Source organism: Pteropus alecto, unplaced genomic scaffold (assembly GCF_000325575.1).
Source record: "Pteropus alecto unplaced genomic scaffold, ASM32557v1 scaffold548, whole genome shotgun sequence".
Lineage (NCBI taxonomy): Eukaryota > Metazoa > Chordata > Mammalia > Chiroptera > Pteropodidae > Pteropus > Pteropus alecto.
This window is the reverse complement of record NW_006441138.1, coordinates 195496-221752: the sequence shown is the minus strand read 5'-3', so window position 1 is coordinate 221752 and position 26257 is coordinate 195496. Positions and strand designations below refer to the sequence as shown.

Genomic DNA, 26257 nt, shown 5'->3' with positions numbered 1-26257 from the left:
CTTAATGAAGTAGCCATCTGTGGAAGATTCCAGATCCCTAGATAAAAATGGCTTTTCATGTGGAAGGACTGATAGCTATTATCGTGTTCTACCTTCTAATATTGCTGGTTGGAATATGGGCTGCCTGGAAAACCAAAAATAGTGGCAGCACAGAAGAGCGCAGTGAGGCCATAATAGTTGGTGGCCGAGACATTGGTCTGCTGGTGGGTGGATTTACCATGACAGGTAGGTTCAGCTGCCCACTCCTCCTTATCTTTTCAGAGTAACAAAACAAATGTTACTCTTTGTCTTTTAAGGATTTTTATGTTCATTACTTTTGTATATTTTAAATAATTTTACATTTATTTAAAACAAAAGTAAAATGGTTCAACTCAGTAGTATTTGAACAAATGATTTTATAATGAACCACTGGACAGAGTATCAGTGAAACAAATCCGAGCTATCTGGGCTATTTAGTGGGTGAAAACAGTAGCAACAAAGAGGTAGAGAAAAGTACGAAAGTGTCTTAGTCTTACAAGTTATGTATCTGTTAATTAAGGTGATTAATTCGATGTCTCATCTTGTTTGTTAATGCAGACATGAAGTTGTGACTTTGAGTTGTCTCAAATGGTAAATATGATGAATACTAATTAGTGATGGTTTTAAACAATAAATCGATTTTGGGGCAACACAATTCCAAATTGATTGATGCCCTGTTTTTAAACCTAATTCTCCCATTTAATAAACTAATTTCCTTACAAAAAGACAATCACATGTTAAGAATCTACAGCACTGAAAGAAAAAATTTCCAGGAAACTTGATATAAAAAGAAAAAGATCTAGGTGTGTCCTAACAGGAATCTTTCTGCCACCATCTGCAGCTCTATTCCATTTGAACCTTCTCTGTGCTAGGAGGAACAGATATTCTCTCCTTTGCTCAGAAGTGGTTCTAGCTAAGCAGTGAGTTGTTTCTCTTTTATATTCTTTTGGATCATGGAAAATATTTCAGAAAAACAACAATTTAAAATCACATCCTTAATATTATTTGATATATATTTATTAACAATACACTGCTCGTTAGGGAATCTTATTAGGTTTTTAAACATCAGCAGGATAACTCATACAAACAGGAACTCTGAATGCTCATTGGAAAGTATCCCATTAGAAATCATATCCAAATGATGCCCAGTTTCAGTCCTGAAGTGCTATTTAAAATGATTCACTCCCTATATGAAACACTTTATCAAACCAATCTGTGAAAACTGTATCCCTATTTGGCCATCTGAAACCTATAATATTCTAGAATAATTTGTGGACTGCAGATTTTATCTTTCAGATATTCATATTTTGTGTTTTTAACTCTTGGTCAACTGTACATGGCTCTATTTGGTTTCTACAGAGATCTTTATATTTGCACTTTGAAAGGGGTCTGAGATTAAGTGAGAACACAGAGCTACACAGGCTAACAAAGACCAGAGGCAGAGCCAAGTACAGGTCTTCCAGCAGCCACGCCCAGGGCCTCTCCACAAAGTACCCCATGCAGCCCTCTAGCTGGTTTCTTTCTTTTTTTTGTTTTTTTCTTTTTTTTATCATAAAGGTGCACAGTTGTAAAAAGGTCTTTTTTTATACCCTCTTTCTCTTTTTTTACATACATATATAGAACAAATTGTATTATGCAAAATGTTTTCTATGATGCCTAATATACAAAATTAGATAAATACAAAAACACAAAGAGTAAGAATCATCCATAAACATACCACCTGCAGATAAATTTACTGAAATATTGGCATAGATTTTCTGATTTTTTTTCTCTTATTGTCTACCTATTGACGAACATTGTGCACAACTTTATATCTTCATTTTCATTTTTTATTATAGCATGTCTTCTTTTCCCTAAGATTCAAATCTGGTTCTGGTATCTGATGTGGATTAAAACATTGTGATTAGATTTCTCTCATATTTCTTTTATGACAAAGAAAATGAGGAAAGAAAAGCCACATAAAACAACAAAGGTGGTTGATTTCACTAAAAAATATTGAAAAGAATAAATGAGCTGTTTTATGCAAAAGTATTTTGTTCATTATAAATTGTTATGTTCTATTACTCTAGTTTAACATTTTATTTATTATGTCCATAAAGACAATATTTCAGAATTTGTTCTTTTTATCATTTAGAGTGATTTTTTCAATCTAATAGTTTGTTAAATTATATAGAAAAAATTGAATTATAATGTTTCTTATAAAATGTAATATTCTAGCTCACTTTTTAAACTTTTTTTTCCTCTCACAACTGAAAAGAACCTTGGTCAATATCATAATTCATTTAAAGTCTGAACCATTTTATCTAAACCTTGTCAGAGTCATAGCATATAATTGATAAAGATTAAAGATTGAAAATAAAAATGTGCATAGTTTAAAAGTTCTTGTTCTCACTTATGAATCTGACCTGAAATATACAAACATGCGGAGCAAATTCTGACGTAGAAGAGACTAGCTAGATTAAAATGGAGGGATTTTCATCATAACAAGTTAACTAAGTCTTCACTTCTATATAATATTTGTGATAATTCAGGAACCATTTTTCTTTTTGGACAATGGAAACAAAGACCTACATAGTGAAAAATGATCACTAATGGGCTTTGTGCTTGTAAGACCATCAGATCATTTACCTAATGCAATGAAACATCATTGGTGTGTTTTCAGCAGTTCCAGTTCCTTAGCAGAAATATGGAAGATAAAGTCTCAGTGACTGTGAGAATTCATTTCTTCAGGTCCTAGTTACACACTGTGTGAGGTGAGGAGGGGAAGCCCTTTTTCAGCAGGGTTTAAAATGAAAAAAAAAAAATAGCATTTGTTATTTGTTCACATTCATGTAAAAGCTACAATGAAAATGAGAGTGGTTGCTAAATACATATTTGTCCACGTTAACATTTTGTATAAACTTTCCATTTAAATATACTTAAAATTCCTTTGCAGGGAGGTCTTTCTGTGATAACCTTTGAAAAATAGTATTAACTTCAAAACATTTTCTCTTCTTTGCTTTGTATTTGGATTAATAGCCAGATAGATTTTGGCATGAATACAACAGAAATACTTGCCTCTTATAGTTTCATATATATAATTTAAAATTTTTTATTTACATTCTAACTGTGAGATTTTAGAGAATTTTTCAGAGCCAAATTGAACAATACAGCTTAGAATTCAGTCTCATATCTGATAAGCTTCTTTCCAGCATATGTCCCTCATAATTTTACACAAATTCTACATAGGAATTATTTTAAATATTTTGACTATACTATTAAAAGGATATATACTGCAGAGTGTTTCATTAACTTTAGTTTTTCAGCAAGTATCAAATATTATATTGTCTTCTCAGAGAAATAGTACAGTTTGTAGTTCATTCCCAAACTTGTTTAAGCAAAGTGTGGTATTTTTTTGTTCCTTCACCTTTCTCTTCAGTTATTATGCTACAGAAATTCCATGAAATATTAACTAAACAAATGTTTCTTATTATTCTCTATGAAATGTGAAATATCTTACTAAAATACCCAGATGAGAACAAATATTTGATCTCTTGATTAAATATGGAGTCAACAATTTAAATTCTTTTGAATGCTAATCTGTGCCCTAAGTGTAGAAGAGCAGGAGTGGGGTGAGGAAGAGGGAAAAGGTCATTTGAACTCACTTTAGGACACCTTGGAATAAAAATGTTGTCTCTCTACTCCCTTTACTCCTTTAACAATTTAAGGTAGTAAGTACAACTTAGTTATGATTCAAAGTGACTCTCTAAAACACACACACACACACACACACACACACACACACACACACACCACTCCTTGAGGACAATAGTGTGAAAAGATCAATACAATTAAAAAAGAAAGACCTTGAAATAAAGACACTTGACCCATGTTGAGGAGGCTGGGGGGAAAAGTTGTAGTTTTATTGCCAATAGAAATAGCTATTAAATATATTATATAGGATCTCAGACTCTGTGATTTAATAATATAATTTAAAAGTGGCAATGATTAAATGGATTTAGAAAACATATGAGGCAACCCTGTCCAATAGAAATATAATATGAGACACAAATGTTACATTAAATTTTTTACAAACCACTTTAGAAAACATAGAAAAATAAATGAATTAATGTAGATAATAGGATGTATATAACTTAATATATTGAAAATGATTTATTTCACCATGTAGTCAAAAAATTATTGCGACATCTTACATTTAGTTTTCCATACTAAGTCTTTGAAAACCAATGTGTATTTTATACTCATGACACATCTATCTCATTCAGATTAGTCACATTTCAGGTACTCAATAGTCATATGAGGCCACTACCGCTGTGTTAGACTGAGCATATTTAGGGTATAACAGGTTTGAGAGTGTCTTTCCCTCACTTTTTATTCTATTTCAGCCACTTGGGTTGGAGGAGGTTACATCAATGGGACAGCTGAAGCAGTATATGTACCAGATTATGGTCTAGCTTGGGCACAAGCACCAATCGGATATTCTCTTAGTCTGATTTTAGGTAAGTAAAAGTTTTAACTTCAGTGAACCACTCAGTAAACCATAAAGAATAGAAATATAAATAATTATTGTGGGAAAATGTTACTATAAGTTTCTAATTAGATGTTACCAGAAGCTGGTAATGCTAATGCTTAGATTATTCGATCTCTTGATTATGGAATGTGGAAAAAAGAACACCTTGATATTATGGCTATCAGAACAGTGAATGCCTTAATGTAATGCTGTTTCTTTTTAAAATAGTGTGGATATATCATTAAAAATGAATCAACTTGAATTATATCTAAATTTCTTTTTGTAAGTCAAACTAATAAAAGGTCAAGAATATTATATAACATAGAATTTCTAACTTATTTTTGCATTTAAAATACTTTTATTAAAACTTGTGATTAAATCAAAATATAAGATTGCTTGCTATGCTGGGTGATACAAATACATCAAGGCATTTTATTGAGTTCTGTGCTGGTCCATGTTTTTCAATCCACATATCTCAGACAGCATTCAACTGTCCTTTAGATGCACACAATGATGAATGTATTAAGAAATTTGCATTTGGTTGCTAACTATTTCTTGGCTCTGTATTCACAGAATATTTTAGATTTGTTCCTCAACACATAAGCATTCCAAAAAAATTTATTTTCATTGAGAAATTATGGCAGAATACAAGGTTGGCAAAGACTTACTTTATGATTTTTTTATTTTTTTGTAACCACTTGTTCCATTTCTTTCAGGTGGTCTGTTCTTTGCAAAACCTATGCGTTCCAAGGGATATGTGACCATGTTAGACCCATTCCAGCAGATCTATGGGAAACGCATGGGTGGGCTTCTATTTATTCCTGCACTCATGGGAGAGATGTTCTGGGCTGCAGCTATTTTCTCTGCCTTAGGTAAGGACTGATAGAACGTTGCTCTGGCTGCATCTGTCTGGTTGGCTGAATGTCAGCTATACAACTTTACTTTCTTCAGCCACAGGTCAGGCCACGACCAGCCTCCATCACCCTGCTTCCAGTTCTGCCCCACTCCTGTAGTCTTCACACAGTAGCCAGTCTTCCTTCTACCATACAAATCTGATCACATCTCTTTCCTGCTTAAACTAAACTTTTTAACCCAGGCTCATAGGCTTCTCAAGACATAGCCTTTGATTATTTCCTCTCATCATTCCTCTCTCCTCCTTCTTTCTTCTAGAACTGTAATCCTCCTCTCTTGCCTCTGACACTTTGCAAGCCTAGGTGCTCTCTGCTTTGGACTCATCTCCCCTCTTTCTTTTTTCACTGCTTAGCTAACCAGGAAGTGTCTTTCCGATCTTATAGATATCACTTCCTCAAAGTAGTCATCCTGAAGTTGCTGGGTGCCTTTCCTATGTGCTTCCATAGGCATCAGGGGTTTTGTTTTATTGAACTTAACACTTTGTGTGATCATTTGCCTGTTTATCTAATTCATGCTCAATTTCCAACCTCACAAAAAAGATCATAAATTTCTTGAAGGTGGGACTTGTTTTATGTTAATGTTTGTAATCCAATCACGAATGAATAAACTATCTGTGACTATACTTTTTCAAAAACGAAAAAGAAAGTCTTATTTCCTTTCTCAGTATAATTGCATTACATCCTAAAGTATTGGATTGTAGACATGTTTAGGCATCTAGAAAATGAACTTAGGGTCTAACTTACTACCAAGATCAATTAATGCTAAGGATAACCTATCCTTGGCCCTTGGATTCTCAGTCCACTTACTAGATTTACAAAACAAGAGATTTCAGTGGAATCGTAGGAGAGCTTCAGGCTCAATACTCTACCTTTTGATCAAGAGGGAATCTAAATCATCCTTCTGAGTATTGAGGTCCTTCTTGAAAATCAACACAGTTGGAAGTTTTACAATCTTCTTTGGTGAGCCATGTCAATATTTGACTTCCAGGCATTCATGTACTATACTCTCCATCTGTTCTTACGAATGGAAATACAGGGCTTAAGTCTACAACCAGACTTTAAGTGGTCAAAACAAAAGTAAGATAAGATGAATTTGTTTCTGTGTTATATATTCTAGACTACAAATTTGTCTTCATGTTTCAGTAATATCATCACATCTGTCCTCTATAATATCATATTAGTTTATACTACCTTTCACTCCTTTCTCTCTCAAACTCCTATGCAATCCTCTTATTTTCATTAAAGGAATGACTTGTAGAAGAGAATTTGATAGTTGTTTGATACTGTAATAATTCAGTGAAAATTGATGCACTTTTCTTGTGATAAATAACAATATTTCACAACTAACACTGTATTTATGTTCTAATAAAATTATGTGTAAAAATAAACTTCCTATCCACCTTGCTCTCATTAGCTAAGAAGCAATGGTAGTTTATTTGTCATTGATTTCAACACCAGAAAATTTTGGTTTTAAGAAAAAACTGCCTGCTGATGTATCCAAAAGGAGTGGGCTGAATATCTAACAGAATACACAATACTTACTCTCATCAAATAAAGATCAATTTATGTATTAGGGCCTTGAAGAAAGATTGGAATTAATAAATTAATATTTCTAAAATATTTTGGAAATATAAAACATAATAGCTAAACTCTGAACTTTTTTGCAATCAGTTATTTTTTGTGTATATATATATGTATATATATGTGTGTATGTCTATGGCTGTCAACATTTATGTAAAATATATTAATCTACGTATATACCCGCACACACATCCAATGGCATATATGTAAATATTACTACTATTGCTTGAAATACGTACTCTGATAAAGAGAAAGTGTTTCTATTTTTAAATTAACACCTATATTAAAAAAAATAGTTGGATATACTTCTAACGTTTATTAGAAATAACTTGGGATACTTAAAAATAGACAAATATAAAATCTACTACCACCTTACTGTGAATGTGTGTAGTTCACCACTGAAACAAAGTTAAGAGAATCTTAAACTACCTCTTTGGTATAAATGGACAACAATCTTACAATTTTTGAAAATATATATAGCATTGACATTTGTGGCAGCTCAAATTCAGTGATTTTTTTTTTTGGTAACTTTACAGTATATTTACTTTTATGGCTGCTTGAGTAAACTAATATTTCACATCACATCTCAAAGCATAAAATTGATTTTATGCACTACAGATGATGGAATTTAGAAAATATTTTAGAGAAAAAATTTATCCCAATCTTAACAGTGATAAAAAGTAGGTGGTTTCTTTAAAACCACTGAGTTATAATGAAATGTCAACACCTACTAGTATCCCAAATATTTAGGACCCTAGTCCAATGATCTTTTTCTATAACATACAGACAGCATTGAAAAGAGATAGGATAATAATTAGACTTTTCATAATTTGTGGGATATAACTTAGAAATATTGTTATTAAAGTGGAAAACTAGACCAAAAGAAAAATGGCCAAGAGTTGCAACTAAAGTTTTAAATGTGAAAATTTCAGAAAAAAAATAATAACTTGTTAAATATTTATACAACAACTCAATTATCCAGTCGGTTATAAATAATTGAACTTTTGTCTTCATCCTCCAATATCTTACCAGGTTTTTCCTTCTATTAATTGGTTTTTATTCAAGAAAGTAATTTAATTTTGTTACCAAAGCCAAAAAACTATTTAAAAATCTTGAAAAATATTTTATATTATTATCTTAGGTCAGAATGTCTTATGTTTCTCTTTGATATATCAAATTTTTATCTCTGGAGGGTTGCATACACTTTTAGCACATAATTGAGGGGTAGTAGAATATAAAATTTCAATTAATAATACCCAAAATTCATTTTTTTGCATGTATGTTAGCATTGCTGTAATTGCTGTTTTTAAATAATATGAACTATAAACTTTATAGTTTTTAAGAATGATAGGAAAAGGGTTTCTAAAGCAAAAAGTGAATTCTGAACTGGCAGTCCAAGAACCACAGTGGTCCAATAATATCATAATATGTTCACTGGAAATATAAACACCAACAAACACAATAAACAAAGTCATAAAGTAAAACAAAACAAAACAAAACACATAAATTTAATAATGTGATTTGTAAGACAGGTTCAAATTTTGATGATGAAAATTACTTAAAATTATGATATTGCAATCTAAGGATCTTCAATAAATTGGTGTCCTAGGAGCAGGACTGGAATGGTCCACTAATTAAATAAAATAAAAGTGATTTTTCACAAAGTTGAAAGAGAAAAAGATAATAGTGCAATTTACCAATTGTATTACTTTATCCTACAAATTTGTCTCAAACCTTGGTATCTTATGCCATCTAATAAAAACTAGCAAGGGTCAGAGTTAATGCAAAATAGAGGGTGAACGTTAATTGCAAAATGTGGAAAGTATTGATTATACTTATCATAAAAGCTTGTTTTTATCATAGATATGAGTAAATGTATATATTTAATTAAATCAGAGTTTTAGATAATTGGTGGAATTAATGCAAGTTCTTATAGTAGTTTAAATTTAATATATTTCATGGAATTCTGTAATCATATCATGATTTTCAGGTGTCCCGATGTAATAAGTTAGCAAAGCACTAATTTCAGAAAGAAAAAAATAATATATATGTATGCATAAATATTCATACATATACATATATGCATATTAAATTTACCAAGATTTAAATTTTTCAATTTGAAAATTTACTTGTTATAATCCAATACATTTCATATGGCACCGAGGAAAATATTTACTGTCACTGAACTTACAATATATGTTTGCATATGAGGTGAAATCCATTTGAGTACCTTGGCCATAGAGTCATTCTCTTGTTTGCTTTCTTCCAGGAGCCACCATCAGCGTGATTATTGACATCGATGTTCATGCTTCTGTCATCGTCTCTGCGCTCATTGCCATTCTGTACACCCTGGTGGGTGGTCTCTACTCTGTGGCCTACACGGATGTAGTTCAGCTCTTTTGCATTTTCATAGGACTGGTAAGTGGAGCCATTCACAAATTTTTCTTTCTTCTCTCCCTCTCTCTCTCTCCTCCACTTCCTTCCTTTCCTTTCTTCTTTTTGTGAAAGATAAATGTGGTATTTTATGCTCACTCAGCAAAAACTAATGGAAATGTTATTTTTCATCATGAGTAATTTATAGTGTAATATATTATGAAATATTAAATTTCTTTATGAATAAATTGGATTAAAATCTCTAGTTGTTTTGTTAGATTTTATAAAAAAGATTGTGTTCTCAGTTTAATTCTTAGAAAAGGTATAGATATTCCTTTCCTTTGAGGCTACATTTGATGGAAATTTATGTATGATCTTCCTTGAATTTTGAAGGCAACACACTTTTCTCAAAGTTAAAATCTAACCCTTGGTACTAATCTGTACTACTCTCTTATCCTTCTCTCTCATCAGTATTGGATAATCCATAATACTGCCCATAAGCATAGAAATTCTCTCATTGGAAGTACTGTGGATTTCAATATTAATCATCACTATTGAGGTCTAAAAATAAAGAAAAAGGTGAATTATATAAGGCACTAAAATATTTACTTATTGCTTGTAAGTCTTAGATTAAATTAAGTAATATATTTGTGGTTTGTTAATCAAAAAGTACTATATAATTATGAGACATGAGTATCAGTATTACATGAAAAGCACTTTTATATGTCATGAACACATTTCAGTCAATGTTTAGCCTTTGTAAGCTCACATCTTAAAATGTGGATTGTAATTATACATGTAAACATATCCAACACCTAAGACATATCAGGAGTATAAAAAACATGGTGTGTCCACTCTGTGCTCTATACGGGATTCATACATGTACACTGTCTCAGTTGTGCATCCCTTAGGGGCAACATCCTTTTGCAAAGGCCATGGACAGAGCAAGCTGAGACTTCAGATCGTGTCTCATTTTCCCATGCATTGTCAAAGCACCCTTGATTGTTCTTGTTTTTTTCTCGATTTTTCTCATTATGAGAAGCTTTGCACTCTATTTTAATGTTCATACCAGGCACTTAGAAATGAAATATGAGGAAAGAATTTCATATCCATTTTGTTCATTTTGGTTTTTGCTATCAAGTATCTCTAATAATATACAGAAGGAAAGTTTAAAAAAACTGACTACAATTAGATTTACAGTTTAGCCATAAATTTACATATACTAGCAATGATTATATTCCTCTTTTTCTCCTAGACATTTTATTTGCATTTCATGGAATTTCATTCACTTATATTTTAGTTGAATTCAAAAATATTTAATTTGTTAAAGGACTTCTACTTTTTATTATTTTTAAATTTCCAAAAGCAAGTGGTCAGTGCTGAAATACTGCGTTTTCTGTAGCATCATCATAAATTTCCAGAAAGAAATCTCTGTTAAGGATGCTGGAGATACGGTTAGTTTGATAATGACAGCTCTCATAAATGATGCACTTAGTATTCTAAAAAACACAATTCGAGGGGATGAATCTATTTATTTACAATGTATTGCTTTGCATGAGACCAGAACTTAAAACACATAGATGCATAAATCAAGTGTGCTAGTGTAAAGATTATAAGGCAAATATATGTACGGATAAGTGTTCCAGTGGTTCTCTGCTACAAAATGTAAATGAATTGATAAGGAATCAAGTTCTGTTGGTTACTACTTAAGGACCTTTTGAATTGGCTGAATAAAAGACCAAACATGTTTTTTTTGTTGTTGTTTTCTAAGCTTCAAATTGTGATACATGTGTATATAATTAAATAACCAAATAATTAAATAATACAGTCTTGTTCTATAAACCATTTCCTATTCTCAAATTCTCTAATTCTGTCCATTTTCTCATCATCATTGGAGCTCGACAACTGTAAACTTGAGGTTGATATTTTAGTTTTTCTTCTCTCTGACCCCTTTCTTCTTATTGTAATCTAAAGGCTATTGAATCTCTCCTCATAATCCTATTTAGTACCAATATTTTTCCATGTCCAATATCATTACTTCACTTCAGGCCTTTATCTGGGTTATATAGTGCTACCTTCTGCTCTTCCCGACTCCTCCCTTTTTTCTATACTCACTAATCACATCTATGATACTAAAATGAAGAAGAAATTCTACTAAAATCTTTTTAAAGTTCAGAAGAAATTCCTTGAGCTTCTAGTTGCCTATAAAACAAAATACAAATCTCTTAGCCTACAATTTGAAGCTCTCTCCACATATCTCTCTTTATCTCTCCTGTTTCCCTAAGCCACTACCATACAAGCACACCTTCTCACTCAATAGATGTGTACACATGTGCATGCACACGCATGCATACACACACACACACAAAAACATATATTCTACTCTTTGTCTTGCTTAACCTAGACTATCTGTCTCTTCACTTCCTTCTTCTTCTACCTATTTGTACTGAGTTCACCCTTGAAGGTTTGTTTCATTCCTCAATCAAATTTTTCTTTGTTGCTTTAGTGAATGGATATCTTTTTTTTTTAATTTAACGAAAACAAAAAGTTTATCTATAAATATATATAATGTTCTCAAATTAATGTTTTTTTCCTATAGTTTTCTGATGACTGCTCCTATAGTTGATATGATTGGTATAAACATTGCTAAACACAGAAATAGACAATATGTTGTAACTTTTCTAAATCAGTATTTTATGACATCCCACAGAGAACATGATTCCAGGTTCTTGTCTTCCTAAACAAGAGGAACTACTGAGCTATGTGGTCTATGAGAGGAATAAAAACGAGATGCCTAAATCTTATGTATATTAAACAGTTAAAAATCATTGCCTAATACTCTAATGTCACTCTTTGGTTACAGTGGATCAGCGTCCCTTTTGCACTGTCACATCCTGCAGTTGCAGACATTGGGTTTACTGCCGTGCATGCCAAATACCAAGAGCCTTGGCTGGGGACCATTGAATCATATGAAGTCTACACTTGGCTCGATAGTTTTCTGTTGTTGGTAAGTGATGTATTACTTGAAGAATACAGTCCAATTTTTCCTAAAATCAAATGCATTTTCAAGATTTTAATGTTTATATGTAAAATTTACCTGCTGACTCATGTCCATTTCTGAATTGACTACTTTCTATTGGGAGGACGGAGACACTTGCAGACTATGATAACTGACTGTATCAAAGTGGAGATCAAGGGAGGCCTTAAAAAGATAACTTCCATGAGGTTATGTGTGATGTGTTCAAATTTCTATTGTATAATACATGAAGGAACACCATGCCCTACATCAAGATACCTCTCCCAATCTTAGAACAAAGCCATCTAAAGGTTCTAATTTGTATTTTGAATTAAGGCATTAAAAACCAACTTCCGAAATGAGTAACGCCTTCAGTCTGTAAGTAAATTAGTGGTGTCAGAGGCTTTAAGTGTATAAGATAAGTTGTGAAGGGAGTCCTCAGGAAAGAACACTTGGGCAGTCAGAGGCAGCTTGGGAATGTGCAGAACTTTGGAGGAAAGATACTGGCAGTGAGAAGTGGGAACAGAAGAAATAGAGGCAGATCACAGGTTGAAGGAAGGAGTACCAAAGGAATTCCAGATTTTGCGATTTTGTTAATTAGGGGTATTATGTATAACAATAAAACACTGTTTTTGATTTTAAAGTAAGAAATCGATTATTTTTTATGAAAAATAAAGAGAAATTGTTTATTTTTGTTTCCTCTTTAGAGGGTTCACAATATTTTGTGATTTCACTTTGGCTTTGTGGCACTTTACTGAGCTTTAGCACTAAAATTAGATGTGCCTTTCACTAAAGAATTTCCTGGTAATAAGGCAGGAAAACATAAAACCAAATGTGTCCTGTGTTGGCACAGGGGGCTTCTTTCCCAAGGACTGTTAAGAAATGTATTGGCCACAATTTGTCTTGAATGGTTTATAATTATGAATTCAGTGGAGAAAGAGATTAAATATTACATATATATATAATTATAACTGTATGGCAGGTATATTTATGGTTATGTGGAGGAGACAATGAGACTCAGAAAAGTTAGGCAATTTGTAGATATCACACCATTGTCTGAGCAAGAGATTGAAACAAAGAATGAAGATCCCAAAGATTTTTCTCCTAAATCACACGAGTCCTCAGACTTATTAATCTTCAAAATAAAGCATTGTATCTAATGATAGCTAAAGTTTCTTCTAGCTCAAAAAATTATATGACTAAGTCATGTTCATTCTTCAAATTGTAAAATAAGTTAACATAATAGATATCGAATGAATGAATAAAAAAATAAATTATAGAATAAGACTTAAAATGTTTCAGCAATATTTGGTCTTTGATCTTCCAGTTATCTCTCATCATGACCTCTCAATTATCACGTCCTGGTCATGATATCTTCAACGTATCTTTCAATCCTACCCTGAACCTACCCACTGTCTCTATATTAGCACTAGATTAGGCTGACAGCTTTCCTCACCCAGAGTATTGTGATAGCCCCTCCCTGGCCTGCCTGAAGGCAGTCCACGCACATCTCACTCCTTCAAGCTCATTTTTTCCCCTTTCTATCAGAGCATCTATTTGTCAGTAGAGATCAAATTTTACCCTACTTATAAACTTATAATGACCTAACTGTCCAGGGAGATTGGTATGTAAATTATTATATATTGATTCATATACTCATTGATATTATTCATGTTCATTGACATGGAAGAGGTTAATGATATATTGATTTACAAGTTGTGAAACAAAAGGAAGTTTGGGAAGAATATAGGCTTGAGGCATGGGATAATGAATTTTAGAATTTCTGCTTTTTTTTCTCTTAAACATGTATGATAGCTTTTATAAGAAGAATATTGTTCTGGAAACAATATGTGCCAGACACTCTGATTGTCACAGATGTGATAATACAAGCAAGATAGATATCCCAGAATTCAGAACCCAGTTAGAGAGACAGGCAATTAAAGAATCAACTTCCATACATTGTGATACGGGAAGCTCATTCATCAATTCACTCATTCACATAATATATATGTGTGCATATGTGTGTATGTGTATGTATGTATATATGTATTATGTATATGTGTGTATGTATATTTATCACCAACTCTATTCAAGTCAGGGGAATGTGGCAGTAATCAAGGGAAGGTATTTTCCCAGCCTCCTCTCTAGCCATTTCCACACACCCTGACTTCTAGTTATACCAAATACACAGTGGTCTCATAGCTGTCTCATTTGTTTTTTTCTCTTTCATTCTATCGGATTATCTCCCAGGTACTCTCTTCTCTCTTTGCCTCCATCTAGTGATACCCTTTCAGTACTTAAGGAATGATTCAAAATGTCGTTTCCGTAGGTTTTCCTGATTACTAGGCAGTTGTCCTTCTTGATACCTTTTCACCACCCTCTGTTACACCAAAATAAGTAATTGCTTTTTACTTTTGTTTCTATATGTACCCCTTCATAGGATGCAATAAATTACATTACAGTTCAGTGTCTCCAAACTTTTTTGATTGTATAGTCTCAATATGAATTTTAAGCATACCTTCAATATATGTACATGTAATTAAAAATTGTTTATATTTACTATACTAACACATTATGCAAATAATTTAATAAAAACAACAATATAACATTCAGGTATGAGGTAAAAATGAGCATAAATAAAATTTCTAATATTCTTTTTATTCTCTATGATATTGAGCAGTCTGCACATGCCATTTTGGACAACACTATAATACATTGACTCTCCCAGTGCACAGTGAACACCAGAGCAAGAACCATTCCTTATCTTTGTACTCTGACAGCTATTACATGGCCTGGCACATACTTAGAGTGCAGAAATATTCATTGGGTTGTATTGATTCACATGAAACTCCACACTTTCAAAATCTTAATTTTTCTGAGACATTTTTGTGATGGTTAGGACTTCCAGATGAGAACACCAGGTATCTGGGTAATTGTAATGCAGCTTAAAGTAGGTAAATTAAGGGAAAAAAAATGTCCTATGTAATTACAAAGAACTTGGGGAAATTCTGCACAATTTAAAATATGGCAATAATATAACAATAGCTATTGAGATATGTGGCATGTAGGACCATTTTCTACACTTCTGAATGTGATTGTAAAAAAATCTCATTTAAAAAGTACCTAATATATGCTATTTGTTTCCAATTTATTGAGTCCTTGTGGGTCCCATGCAGATGCTGGGTGGAATCCCATGGCAAGCCTACTTCCAGAGGGTCCTCTCTTCATCCTCAGCCACTTATGCTCAGGTGCTATCCTTCCTGGCAGCTTTTGGATGCCTTGTGATGGCTCTACCAGCCATACTCATTGGGGCCATTGGAGCATCAACAGGTAACTCTTGCAGCTTCATTAATTGACTCACTTAGTTTTCGCCGAAGTTCCAGTTACTATTCATCTGCCCTCCCTCTCCCACTTTTCCTCCCCCTCAAATTTTCCTTGAAGTCTTTTGTATTTTACCCTCCCTAACCTCTGGCCCAGAAAACAACTGATATGTTCTCTGTTACTATAGATTAGTTTTACCTGTTCTCAAATTATATGTACCTGGTTCATGTAGTTATATATATATAACTACATGGGCTCTTTTATGTCCTAGGTTCCTCAGCATAATGTTTTGTATATATATATATACACACACACACACACCTTTGTTATAGCAGTCAACAAATTGTATTATGTATTTGTAGCCTCCAAATATTTTTGATTGTTTATCCCACCAATAAAACATTGTAAGCACCTATCCCCCATGTTAGTATATTTATCAATTGTGTATATATAATCCTGTTAGCAGTGGTTCTCAATCAGGGTGCGCATTAGCATTATCTAGGGAGGGAAAGGACTCTTTAAAATATACCTGTTTCTATTTTACCTCACAGGGGTTTCATTTTAATAATCTAAGATAGAGCCAGAAACAAGTATTTGTTTTTTTTAAAGGCCCCTTGATGAGTCAAAGTGCAGACAGAATTGACAGTCACCGGCTTACACTTGTACCTGCCATTATTATGACCATCTAAGGACCAGTTTAAACTTGAGATTCTTTCTTTACATTTTCAAGTTTGCTAATTAAAAGTTTTCCTTCTTAGATAAATCAATCAATAAATCTGTAGGTAAAGATAAACTAAGGTTTAAGTTACTTAGAGAATAACTTACTCAAAATTGGTAAAAAGAGCATTATAAAGTCCTTATCTCCTAGTTAGCCTCTATCTACAACATTTTTTAAATCTTCAGTTAGACATATTAGTTATTCCTGAACCTTATGTTCTCATGCTATATAGCTTTCAAGAGTGTTTTATGAAAATACATTACATTAACCCAAATTCAAAGGAGTCTTCTAGGTAGAAGTAATTAAAATAGATTAAAGAAGTTTAACTTTCATTCTGTTGTGTTTTGTAAAGATGTCCCAGAATAATACTCACATGGTTACTTTGATTTTCAATTAGTAGAGCTATGTATTGAATTATTTAATTTTTAAAAGAGCAGCTATGGTTTATATTGTGCACTCTCCATTCCAGTTGTCTATCAATGACATAAACACTTAAAAATATGGCTGACAAAGGTGATTGTGTGCCTTTGATTAAAAGATAGCACTTATGTCTCAGTCAAAAAACGGATGTGGCCATTAGTGTATATGTATGTTGTAGGACAACAGACTGAAAAAAAAAAAAAAAGTAGAGCTTATCTTTTTCTTGGATTAAGTGCACTTTCTTGGTTGTTATTTCTGGTACCATAATATCTCAGTTAATACTCTAAAATTGGCTTCATCAAAGCATGGCTTTGAACAGTTTTAATGGAAAATAGGGGAAGAAAAAAATGGAGAGATCCAAGGAAAAGCAGTCCTATTTGATCCTATAACCATGGAATTAAAGAAGTTCAACAAATAAAAAAAGGAGCTATACTAATATACATTGAAAAGTTCTATTGTATTCTTCAGCACATGTCAGTATATTAGTCCTCCTCTTATCCATGGGAGATAATGTCCAAGACCCCTAGTAGATGCTTGAGTTTACAGATAGTAACAAAACTTATACAGTAAGTCCTCACTTAATGTCACACATAGGTTCTGTGACTTTAAACAAAATGATGTATAACAAAACCAGTTTTACCATAGGCTAATTGATATAAACAAGAGTTAATTTCCTACAGCATCTCATCAACATTATCACAAAGTGATGTTGAACAAAATGACATCATTCAAGGACCCTCTATATATACTATGTTTTTTTCGGTACTCACACATCCATGATAGTTTAATTTATAAATCAGGCACAGTGATATTTTAACAATAATTAATAATAAAATAAAGCAATTATAATAATATATTGTCTTAAAAGTTATGTGAATATGGTCTTTCTCAAAATATCTTATTGTACTGTATTCACCCTTCTTGTCATGATTTGTGATGACACAATGTCTATGTGATGAGATGAAATGAGGTGACTGACGTAGGCACTGTGACATAATGTTAAGCTATTATAAGGGTGACTTGAACAGAAGCACTGGGACCTGATAGACTACGGATCTGATAACTGAGATGGCTAAGTGTCTAATGGGCAGGGAGTGAATACAGCATAGATATGCTGGACAAAGGAATGATTCATGTCCTGGGCAGGATGGGGCAGGATGGTGTGAGATTGTATCACATTACTCAGAATGGCATGCGATTTAAAACTTATAAATTGTTTATTTCTAGAATTTTCTATTTTATATTTTCAGACTGTGATTGACTATGAGTAATTGAAACCGCAGAAAGCAAAACCACAGATAAGGGGGTACTACCGTGTAACCAAACAATAAAAGACTTATCTATTCAGAGACAAACTTACATTTCAAGTCCTTTTATTGGAGTCCAAAAAACTGAAAATTTCAGCCTCATACCTGCACTTTTTATTCAGTAAAAAGGGAATGTTCTTTATCTATCCTGTCTCCTATTTCTAGTAAGTGAAAGTTGATTCAAGAAGGAATTTAGGTGGGAGAAAAGTAATGCTGAGAAAGCTCCAAACCAAGTTTACATTGGGAAGAGGAAGGGTGAAAATAGCCCCGCTGTGACTTTATTCACTTACGTATATATAACTAAGGACCAAGGAATGAAACATTGAGTGTCCTCTCATAGCTCCAAATGGTAAAAAAAATCTATGCTTCAGTTTAATAACATTTGTTTTCTATAATTGTGTACAATGCAATGCCACCAATGCAGAAAATCTATAATTGTGTACAATGCAATGCCACCAATGCAGAAGATTAGCAGATGATAGATAGATAGATAGATCAGAGATAGATAAACCACCATATTCTGTATAGAAGATAGATAGATAGATAGATAGATCGATCGATCGATTAGAGATAGATAAACCACCATATTCTGTATAGGTCTTGTGAATAAGACTAAGTGTAACCAAAACCCAGTAGAGGCCAGGACATGTAAAACAACTTCTCTCGACCAGTACATGGATTTCTCATTTAATGAGACTAATTTATACATTCTGAATTTATTTTAAAAACACCTAGTAAATAGGATGGCTCCAACTTGATAAAGAACATATGGCTCTTTGGTTGTTGTTGAATTTTTTATTTCTATTCAACAGACTGGAACCAGACTGCATATGGGATTCCAGATCCCAAGAGTAATGAAAAAGCAGACATGATTTTACCGATTGTTCTGCAATATCTCTGCCCTGTGTACATTTCTTTCTTTGGTCTTGGTGCAGTTTCTGCTGCTGTTATGTCATCAGCAGATTCTTCTATCTTGTCAGCAAGTTCCATGTTTGCTCGGAACATATACCAGCTTTCATTCAGACAAAATGTAAGAACACTTTTTTACGTGTGAAATTATTATTGTTGCTGTCATTATATTTATTGTCTATGTAGTATTATATACTTACTAATATTCCATATTAAAATTTCACCCTACTTTGATTAAGCACACGAGGTTAAATAATAATAAATTTATTTTATGCTGTACATGAATGTTTTTAATGCATGTTATCATTCATGTTAATACTGAAAGGAACAAATTAATGTAACTATTTCCCCAGAGATACAGTTATGGTGCCATAATTTAAACTCTTGTCTTTCTATTGAAAGAGTACTGAAACCTAAAATATGTTAGAAAAACCAAGTTTAATTAATTATGATAAGAAACTTGAGAACCCTAGTGGAAGCAGAACATGAGTAAATTATTTTGTGGGTATTTGTGTTAACCGCTGTCCCGCTCTTCTCTTAACGCTCTAGTCCACCTTTGTCCAAAAATAGTCTCTCAATTTGATTCCTCATTGATTTGGGTAGGTACAGAATCATGCTATTATGGTCACCGAGGGCCCCACAGCCCCTCTCCACCTTCTTCCTTGACTAGGGCTTTGTCTTTTTCTAGGTTTCCTAGGTCACTGTTAATAAAACAGTTTCACTTGTTTTTTTAAGACAGTTAGCCTTAAAGGTGGTAGGGCTTCTATGGAGAGAGGAAGCAAGGATGAGCCATGCCTCCTCATTGCCACATAAGAACTATTGTTAATATATGAAGTAAGTGACCCTTGCCCATTGCGTTTTCATTCCTCTATGATGGCACATTAGTTTGTCTTACCTCTGCTCTGCACATTTAGGGAAAGGCACAAGTGGCCTATGTTTCCTGCATGTGGTACTCAGAAACTCTTACTAAGGCCTACCAGAGAGGCCACCTAGATTGCTTGTTTCATACATCATAGTTTACGTTGGTTTTATCCATAGATTGAGCCATTTGAACCAAGGGAATCTTTTCAACTAACTTTAAGGCACAAAAATGCATCTCATTCCTCACCTAAAAGAGCCAACACATTATGTGAAAAGCTGACACTGTGGCAAATTCTTGCAGGCATCAGACAAGGAAATCGTTTGGGTCATGCGAATCACAGTGTTTGTGTTTGGAGCTTCTGCAACAGCTATGGCCTTGCTAACAAAGACCGTGTATGGGCTCTGGTACCTCAGCTCAGACCTCGTTTACATCATCATCTTTCCGCAGCTGCTTTGTGTGCTCTTCATCAAGGGAACAAATACATATGGAGCTGTGGCAGGTTATGTTTCTGGCCTTTTCCTGAGAATAACTGGAGGGGAGCCATATCTGTACCTTCAGCCCTTGATCTTTTATCCTGGTTATTACTCTGATAAGAATGGTATATATAATCAGAGATTCCCATTTAAAACACTCGCCATGATTGCCTCATTTTTATCCAACATTGGCATCTCTTATCTAGCCAAATACCTATTTGAAAGTGGAAACTTGCCACCAAAATTAGATGTATTTGATGCTGTTATCGCAAGGCACAGTGAAGAAAACATGGATAAGACAATTCTAGTCAGAAACGAAAATATTAAATTAGATGAACTCGCACCCGTGAAGCCTCGACAGAGCCTAACTCTCAGCTCAACTTTCACCAATAAAGAGGCCTTCCTTGGCCTTGACTCCAGTCCAGAAGGGTCTGGAACTGAAGATAATTTATAATAACCCCATCTAAATAAAATACTGCTTTCTCGAACAGAGCTCTGTAGCAGGCTAGTTCTGGAAGGATGGTTTGCAGTATATAAAAAATATATTTAAAAATATAACGTTCTTGAGAACAAAAAATCCATATAAAAGTGCTATTGTACAAATATAAGTCAAGTTAGAAGGAAGCACTTATTAAAGTAACAGCTTTCTTTCTCATCGATATTTTTCACCCTCATTTGATTTTAACTCTAGATACTCTCACCAAATATTCAGAAATGAATAAAACACCACTCAAAGAACAGGAACCAGGATATCTTTATTATAAAAACAAAAAACAACGAAAAAACAGGAAGTGGATATGAAGGAACCAAGGAAATTGGGTCATCTTGATCCAGACCATGTTTGCTAATGCACTGATGAGTCTAGTTTAGTTACTGCCCTAAAGCTATAAGAATAATTCACTGTTATACCAATGAATGGTGCAATGGATTAAAATCATTTCTCCATGTGATGATAAACCCCTTCTTTCATATTCTTAACTATATCGTTTGTTGAATATGCAATTTGTTTTTCTTTTAGTAGTGGCATGTATTATTCTGAGCATAGGGAAAGCAAACACAAAAAATATTGTATAGTGATTGTTTTGTGTGCAAGGTGATAGGAAAATAGAATCCATCTTTCCAGAGGATCCCTGGGCTTCTTTGAATGTATTTACCACTACTATATGCATTGAGAAGAATACCTGGAGCATGGAAAACATGACTATTGGGCAACCTTAAAGCAATAAATCAAAAAGGCCATTAAGTAGAAAGTGACAGGAAGAACAGTAGATTTTTATCTTTATCTAAAGTTTATAAAGTTATGATTCATAATTAAAGAAGTAATGTCTTGGCTTGTTATCTAAATTAGTACTGGAAGTGAAATTGAGCTATGTGTAAAGTGAGATAGCTCTGTAGAACCAATTAAGGTTAATGAGAGACAAACTACACCTCCTGATAGTAAAACTAGAAAAACAAAACCCACTCAGTTTTAGATATTTGTTAATGAGAATGATTTAGAGTTAAAGAGATATTTTGTGGCACTTTTATGTATAAGCCAATCTTAAGTACTGGACAAATCACCACTACAAGAAGTATATAGTGAATTTTTAAATGCAGAAGAAAGCAGAAAGTAAAAATAAGTCCTAAAGGGAAGAAGCCATCAATTTTAACATTTGGTGTCTACATAACTTTCATGAGGTTGGTCATTAAATATTATTTTGCTCCTTTTCTGGAGCTAAAAATATATATGTGTGTATATATGTATGTAATGGTTTGTATTCATTTTAGAATTTTAAATGCTTTCTCACCAGTCATATAATAGAAATAACTGGAGCTGTGTTTACAAAAGCAGAATGAACTAATAAGCTGAAAAATTATCTGAGAATTTGATCCAATACAGAAAGGCAGCCTAAAGCACCTTTTTCCAAAAACATTTCTTTTTTGTGATTCATAGACAAAGTGAAGTTAACTCAGCGTTCAACATTAAGTATAAAAGTTGTGTTCAAGAAGCTAGAATTCCTTTTTTAAAATTGTAATTGTCTAAAAATCATCAAATAATACATCTCTTTGTTATTAAACATAAATTAAATTTACAGGTAATTTTTAAAATATAAAAAAATAATATTACATGATGTAATGTCCCTTATTTTCTTTGCTTTATAAAAAAATGATGGTGAATATGACATTGCATTCAGAATCTTTATAGAACATCACCTATAATTAAATAAAAAGAAAATTCTTTTTATTCATCTATTTGCTCAGAATCTACTCTATGCCCAGTATCCTATGGAGTACTTGGAAGGAGCACATTATTGGAACCAGAAAGTGTGGGCATCCCAGGATTCTCAGACATGGATTGAAAATAGAGCCAGGGGCGAGAAAAACTACATTAAAGAAAAACTACAGAGTTGGAAATATTTGACATGTAAAAGTGATTAATTGATGGGAACTACAGTTCCTGGCAAACATACTACTTTAGATGTGCCATACTTTCCAGCACATTACCTGAATCATTATTTTTACTCATTCCATAGCCATAAGTTTTTATTTCAACCTATTTAGGCATGTGCATCCATAGAAACACATCATCCACATTATAATAGAGTACTAAAGAGAATAATCTCATTACAGACATTATATTTTACAATTTTGTTGAATAACAAATGACCAAACAATCATATTTAAATCCAGTGAAAAAGATACTAAGTGATTTTTTTTTCATTTCATTCATTCTGTAATAAAAAAAGATAAAGGGAAATAATTTATCTTACTCAAAATATTAAAAACTAAATAACAATCCATTTTAGCTAATAAATAATGTTCTATTTTTATTAAAGTTATTTCCTACCTACTCTCAAACTAGAGGTATAAAAAGTTAGTATAAAATCCACCAATAAATGTGCTAAATATTACCAAGGTGATTTTTTAAAAGGACAATAATAATTGAAGATCAAAAGGCATGAAACAATGATTATAGTATCTTTATTTAGGCACAGTCACACAAAAATTTCCCCTCATTTCCAAGGAAGAAACAAAGTTGTGTAATACAGAAGATAATTCTTTATGCTCATCGCTTGCTCTATTTTGACATCATGGGTAGGGTAGACAGCTTTGTGCTCTTTGTGCTCAGTAGACCTAATTTTCAAAAACCCATTCTCAGTGAAAATAAAACAATAGGAACATTTTAGACACTGGCTATATTAACCTTTGGAGGCAATACCTGTGGATAAAGTGTTAAAATGAAACATTTTATTTTCATACTTTTACAATAATTGTAACATGTTTATTGGGTACTTTTAACGTTTTTTCACACATATTTTTCAAAACCTCAAGCTTGTAGCTAGACTGAAAAGTCAAAAAGCTTTCAAATGTTCAGTGTCAAAATCCAACTTCATTGATACACTTATAAGTAATGAATTTTATGTGAATATCAAATGAATGTAAGCTTGAAATAGTGACTAATGTAATGGCTATTAGCTTTTTTACTTGGAAATAATGAATTAGCATTGTATTTTGAACATAAGTTGTGACTTTTTCTTTTTAGCCTTCAAGAAAATTTAATCTGATATAATGTATAATTTATTGTAAGTTTGCTACTGAACAGACAGATACATGTACTGGATCTAAACATATATTTTTGTCTGTCAAAATATATAAATTATGCTTATAATAAGTAAATTTGCAACTATGTATGTAAATGTTTTAAATGTAACAGTATTGTATTAAATAGTGCTGGTGCAATTCAGGATATCGTTGTCTAGTTTTGGCTTTTTTGGGCCCTTTCTTAAAACAAATATAAATGGTGCTTCAAGATAGTTATACAATAGAATTGAAATAAACCATCTCATTACTAGAACATATGCAAATGCCAATGGAAATGTTGCACCTCACACAAATCTTGGGGAATTATATGATAGCATATCTCAAAAAAATGTCAATAAATTTTTTTTGGAATATATAGGCCTTTACTGTACATAGGCCTTTCTTTGAATCAAAGAAGTCAATAGACGTAATATCGATTTGATTAATATCACAAAGATCTGCATGTTAAAAACCAAATAGCTGTCTGATAATTCTTGATTTAAGACAAACAACCAACCACTAAATGACAAACTGGTTCTCATTATATTTCATAACTCTTTACAAACTCTCTCAAGGTGTCTCTAAAAGAGTAATTGTATATGTATATCTATCTATCTATCTATCTATCTATCTATCTATCTATCTATCTATCTATTTATCTATCTACTCAAATGAACTTTGACCTCTTACACCTTAATCATAAACGTTTGTTTCTTTGGATTTATATAGGGAATAAGAGTCTAGAATGAGCTTAAGGGTGACCGAAGGAAAGAATAAGTAGTTATGGCAGAAAACATCACACCAGTTTGTCTGCTGTTATGGACATACTTCTGTAAAGTATGTATTTTTGCTTTAACACAAATTTATACTATTAGGAGCTAGGAAAGAGAATGTATAGAATATGATATTGAAGCCAGTGTATCTTCTCTTCATTTAACCGCTATGTTTAGAGACTTTAATTTGATCATTAGCATTCTCCTAAGACAAATATTCAGAGAGATCCAAGATAAGATAAATGATTATTTCTCATTTTTTATACAATCATTCAAAGAAGAGCTCCAAAACAGTAAAACAGCCAAAATGCTATGTTGGTTTATTAATATTTAATCTAAAGGTAGTTAAAAACATAAACCAGATAGGATTTAAGGCCTAATGATAGAGTTAGAATAATGGGAATTAATGAAAGAAATAATTGAAAGTAGCCTCTGAAGTGCTACAAAATGCAGCCGAAGTGAGCCACAGCACAAGAAAGGCTCTAGGAATCTGACTCGCTGGCTTCAGGCCTGAAAATAGATATAACTGAGAGAATCTAAATTTTGATTACCGTTATTTGGAAACCTATTTGGAGAATTGTAGCATGACTTGATAAGCAGTAGATAAGAGTGGGGATGTAGAGTAAGACCTATATGGCTTCAAATAGTACCTCTGTCTCAAATTGAGGGTCTTGACAGTCATATGATCTTAGCCAAATTGCTTATCTTCAGGGGCCTCAGTTTTCCAAATGAAAATTGTATTTATCTTTTATTAGGCTGAAATTATGTGATACATAAAAGGCTACATGGTAGAACACACTTAAGTGTAAAGATATAGAGCCATAAATATAGCTCTACAACTGGAATAATTATGACAAAACATATCTAGTTATTTGGGAAATCATTTTGACATTGAATCTTGTCATATTCAAGTAGTTTTAAACATGGAGTCCAAATTAAAGAAGAAGAAAGAATAATCATGTTTTAGAGTACTTTGAGCTTTAGATCTTTTTTCCTTTATTTGGCTTTTCATGGACCTAATTTAACAGAATTTTTGTGCTGCTCTGTATGCACCCAAATTGTGGTCCATGTATGAATATAAACTTAACTAGGAGTGGCTAAGCCTATAGAAAAGTTTGCCTTGTTATTCATATTGAAATGTTCAGGCAATACCACCTACCAAGAGTAATTTATGCTGAGAGTAAGGAATAGAAAGTCTATGGGTGGTTTGGAGGTTTGGAAAAGTCAGTAAAATTTTTCTGTAGTTTAGTTGCTTTCTATATTGCTGATTATTCCATTAAAAAGCATCACATGATTTGAACAATTTTTTAAAAGGTAATAACAAATATAGAAGGTTGAAAAAGCTATTTTTATTTGAAAACCACACAAGGCTGGCTTTCAAAGACAGTAAATGTGGATATTAGGGTGGGAGTGGGAAATAAGTGCTGATGAATACCAACAAAAATTAACAAAATTTAAAAACATCAATGTCAAGAAAGCATTGCAAACTATATTACTCTATATA

The 26257-nt window shown here is 32.7% G+C and overlaps 1 protein-coding gene across 1 annotated transcript; it reads left to right on the top strand.

Annotated features, from left to right (window-relative positions):
- On the top strand, positions 1-20873 carry SLC5A7 (solute carrier family 5 member 7). The gene is made up of 8 exons (XM_006918496.1): positions 1-225; positions 4404-4517; positions 5245-5400; positions 9290-9438; positions 12257-12400; positions 15586-15739; positions 18988-19205; positions 20247-20873. Exons 1-8 carry the CDS (start codon positions 48-50, stop codon positions 20871-20873), a joined length of 1740 nt encoding a protein of 579 aa, XP_006918558.1. The 5' UTR covers positions 1-47.
- The last annotated feature ends 5384 nt before the right edge of the window (positions 20874-26257 follow it).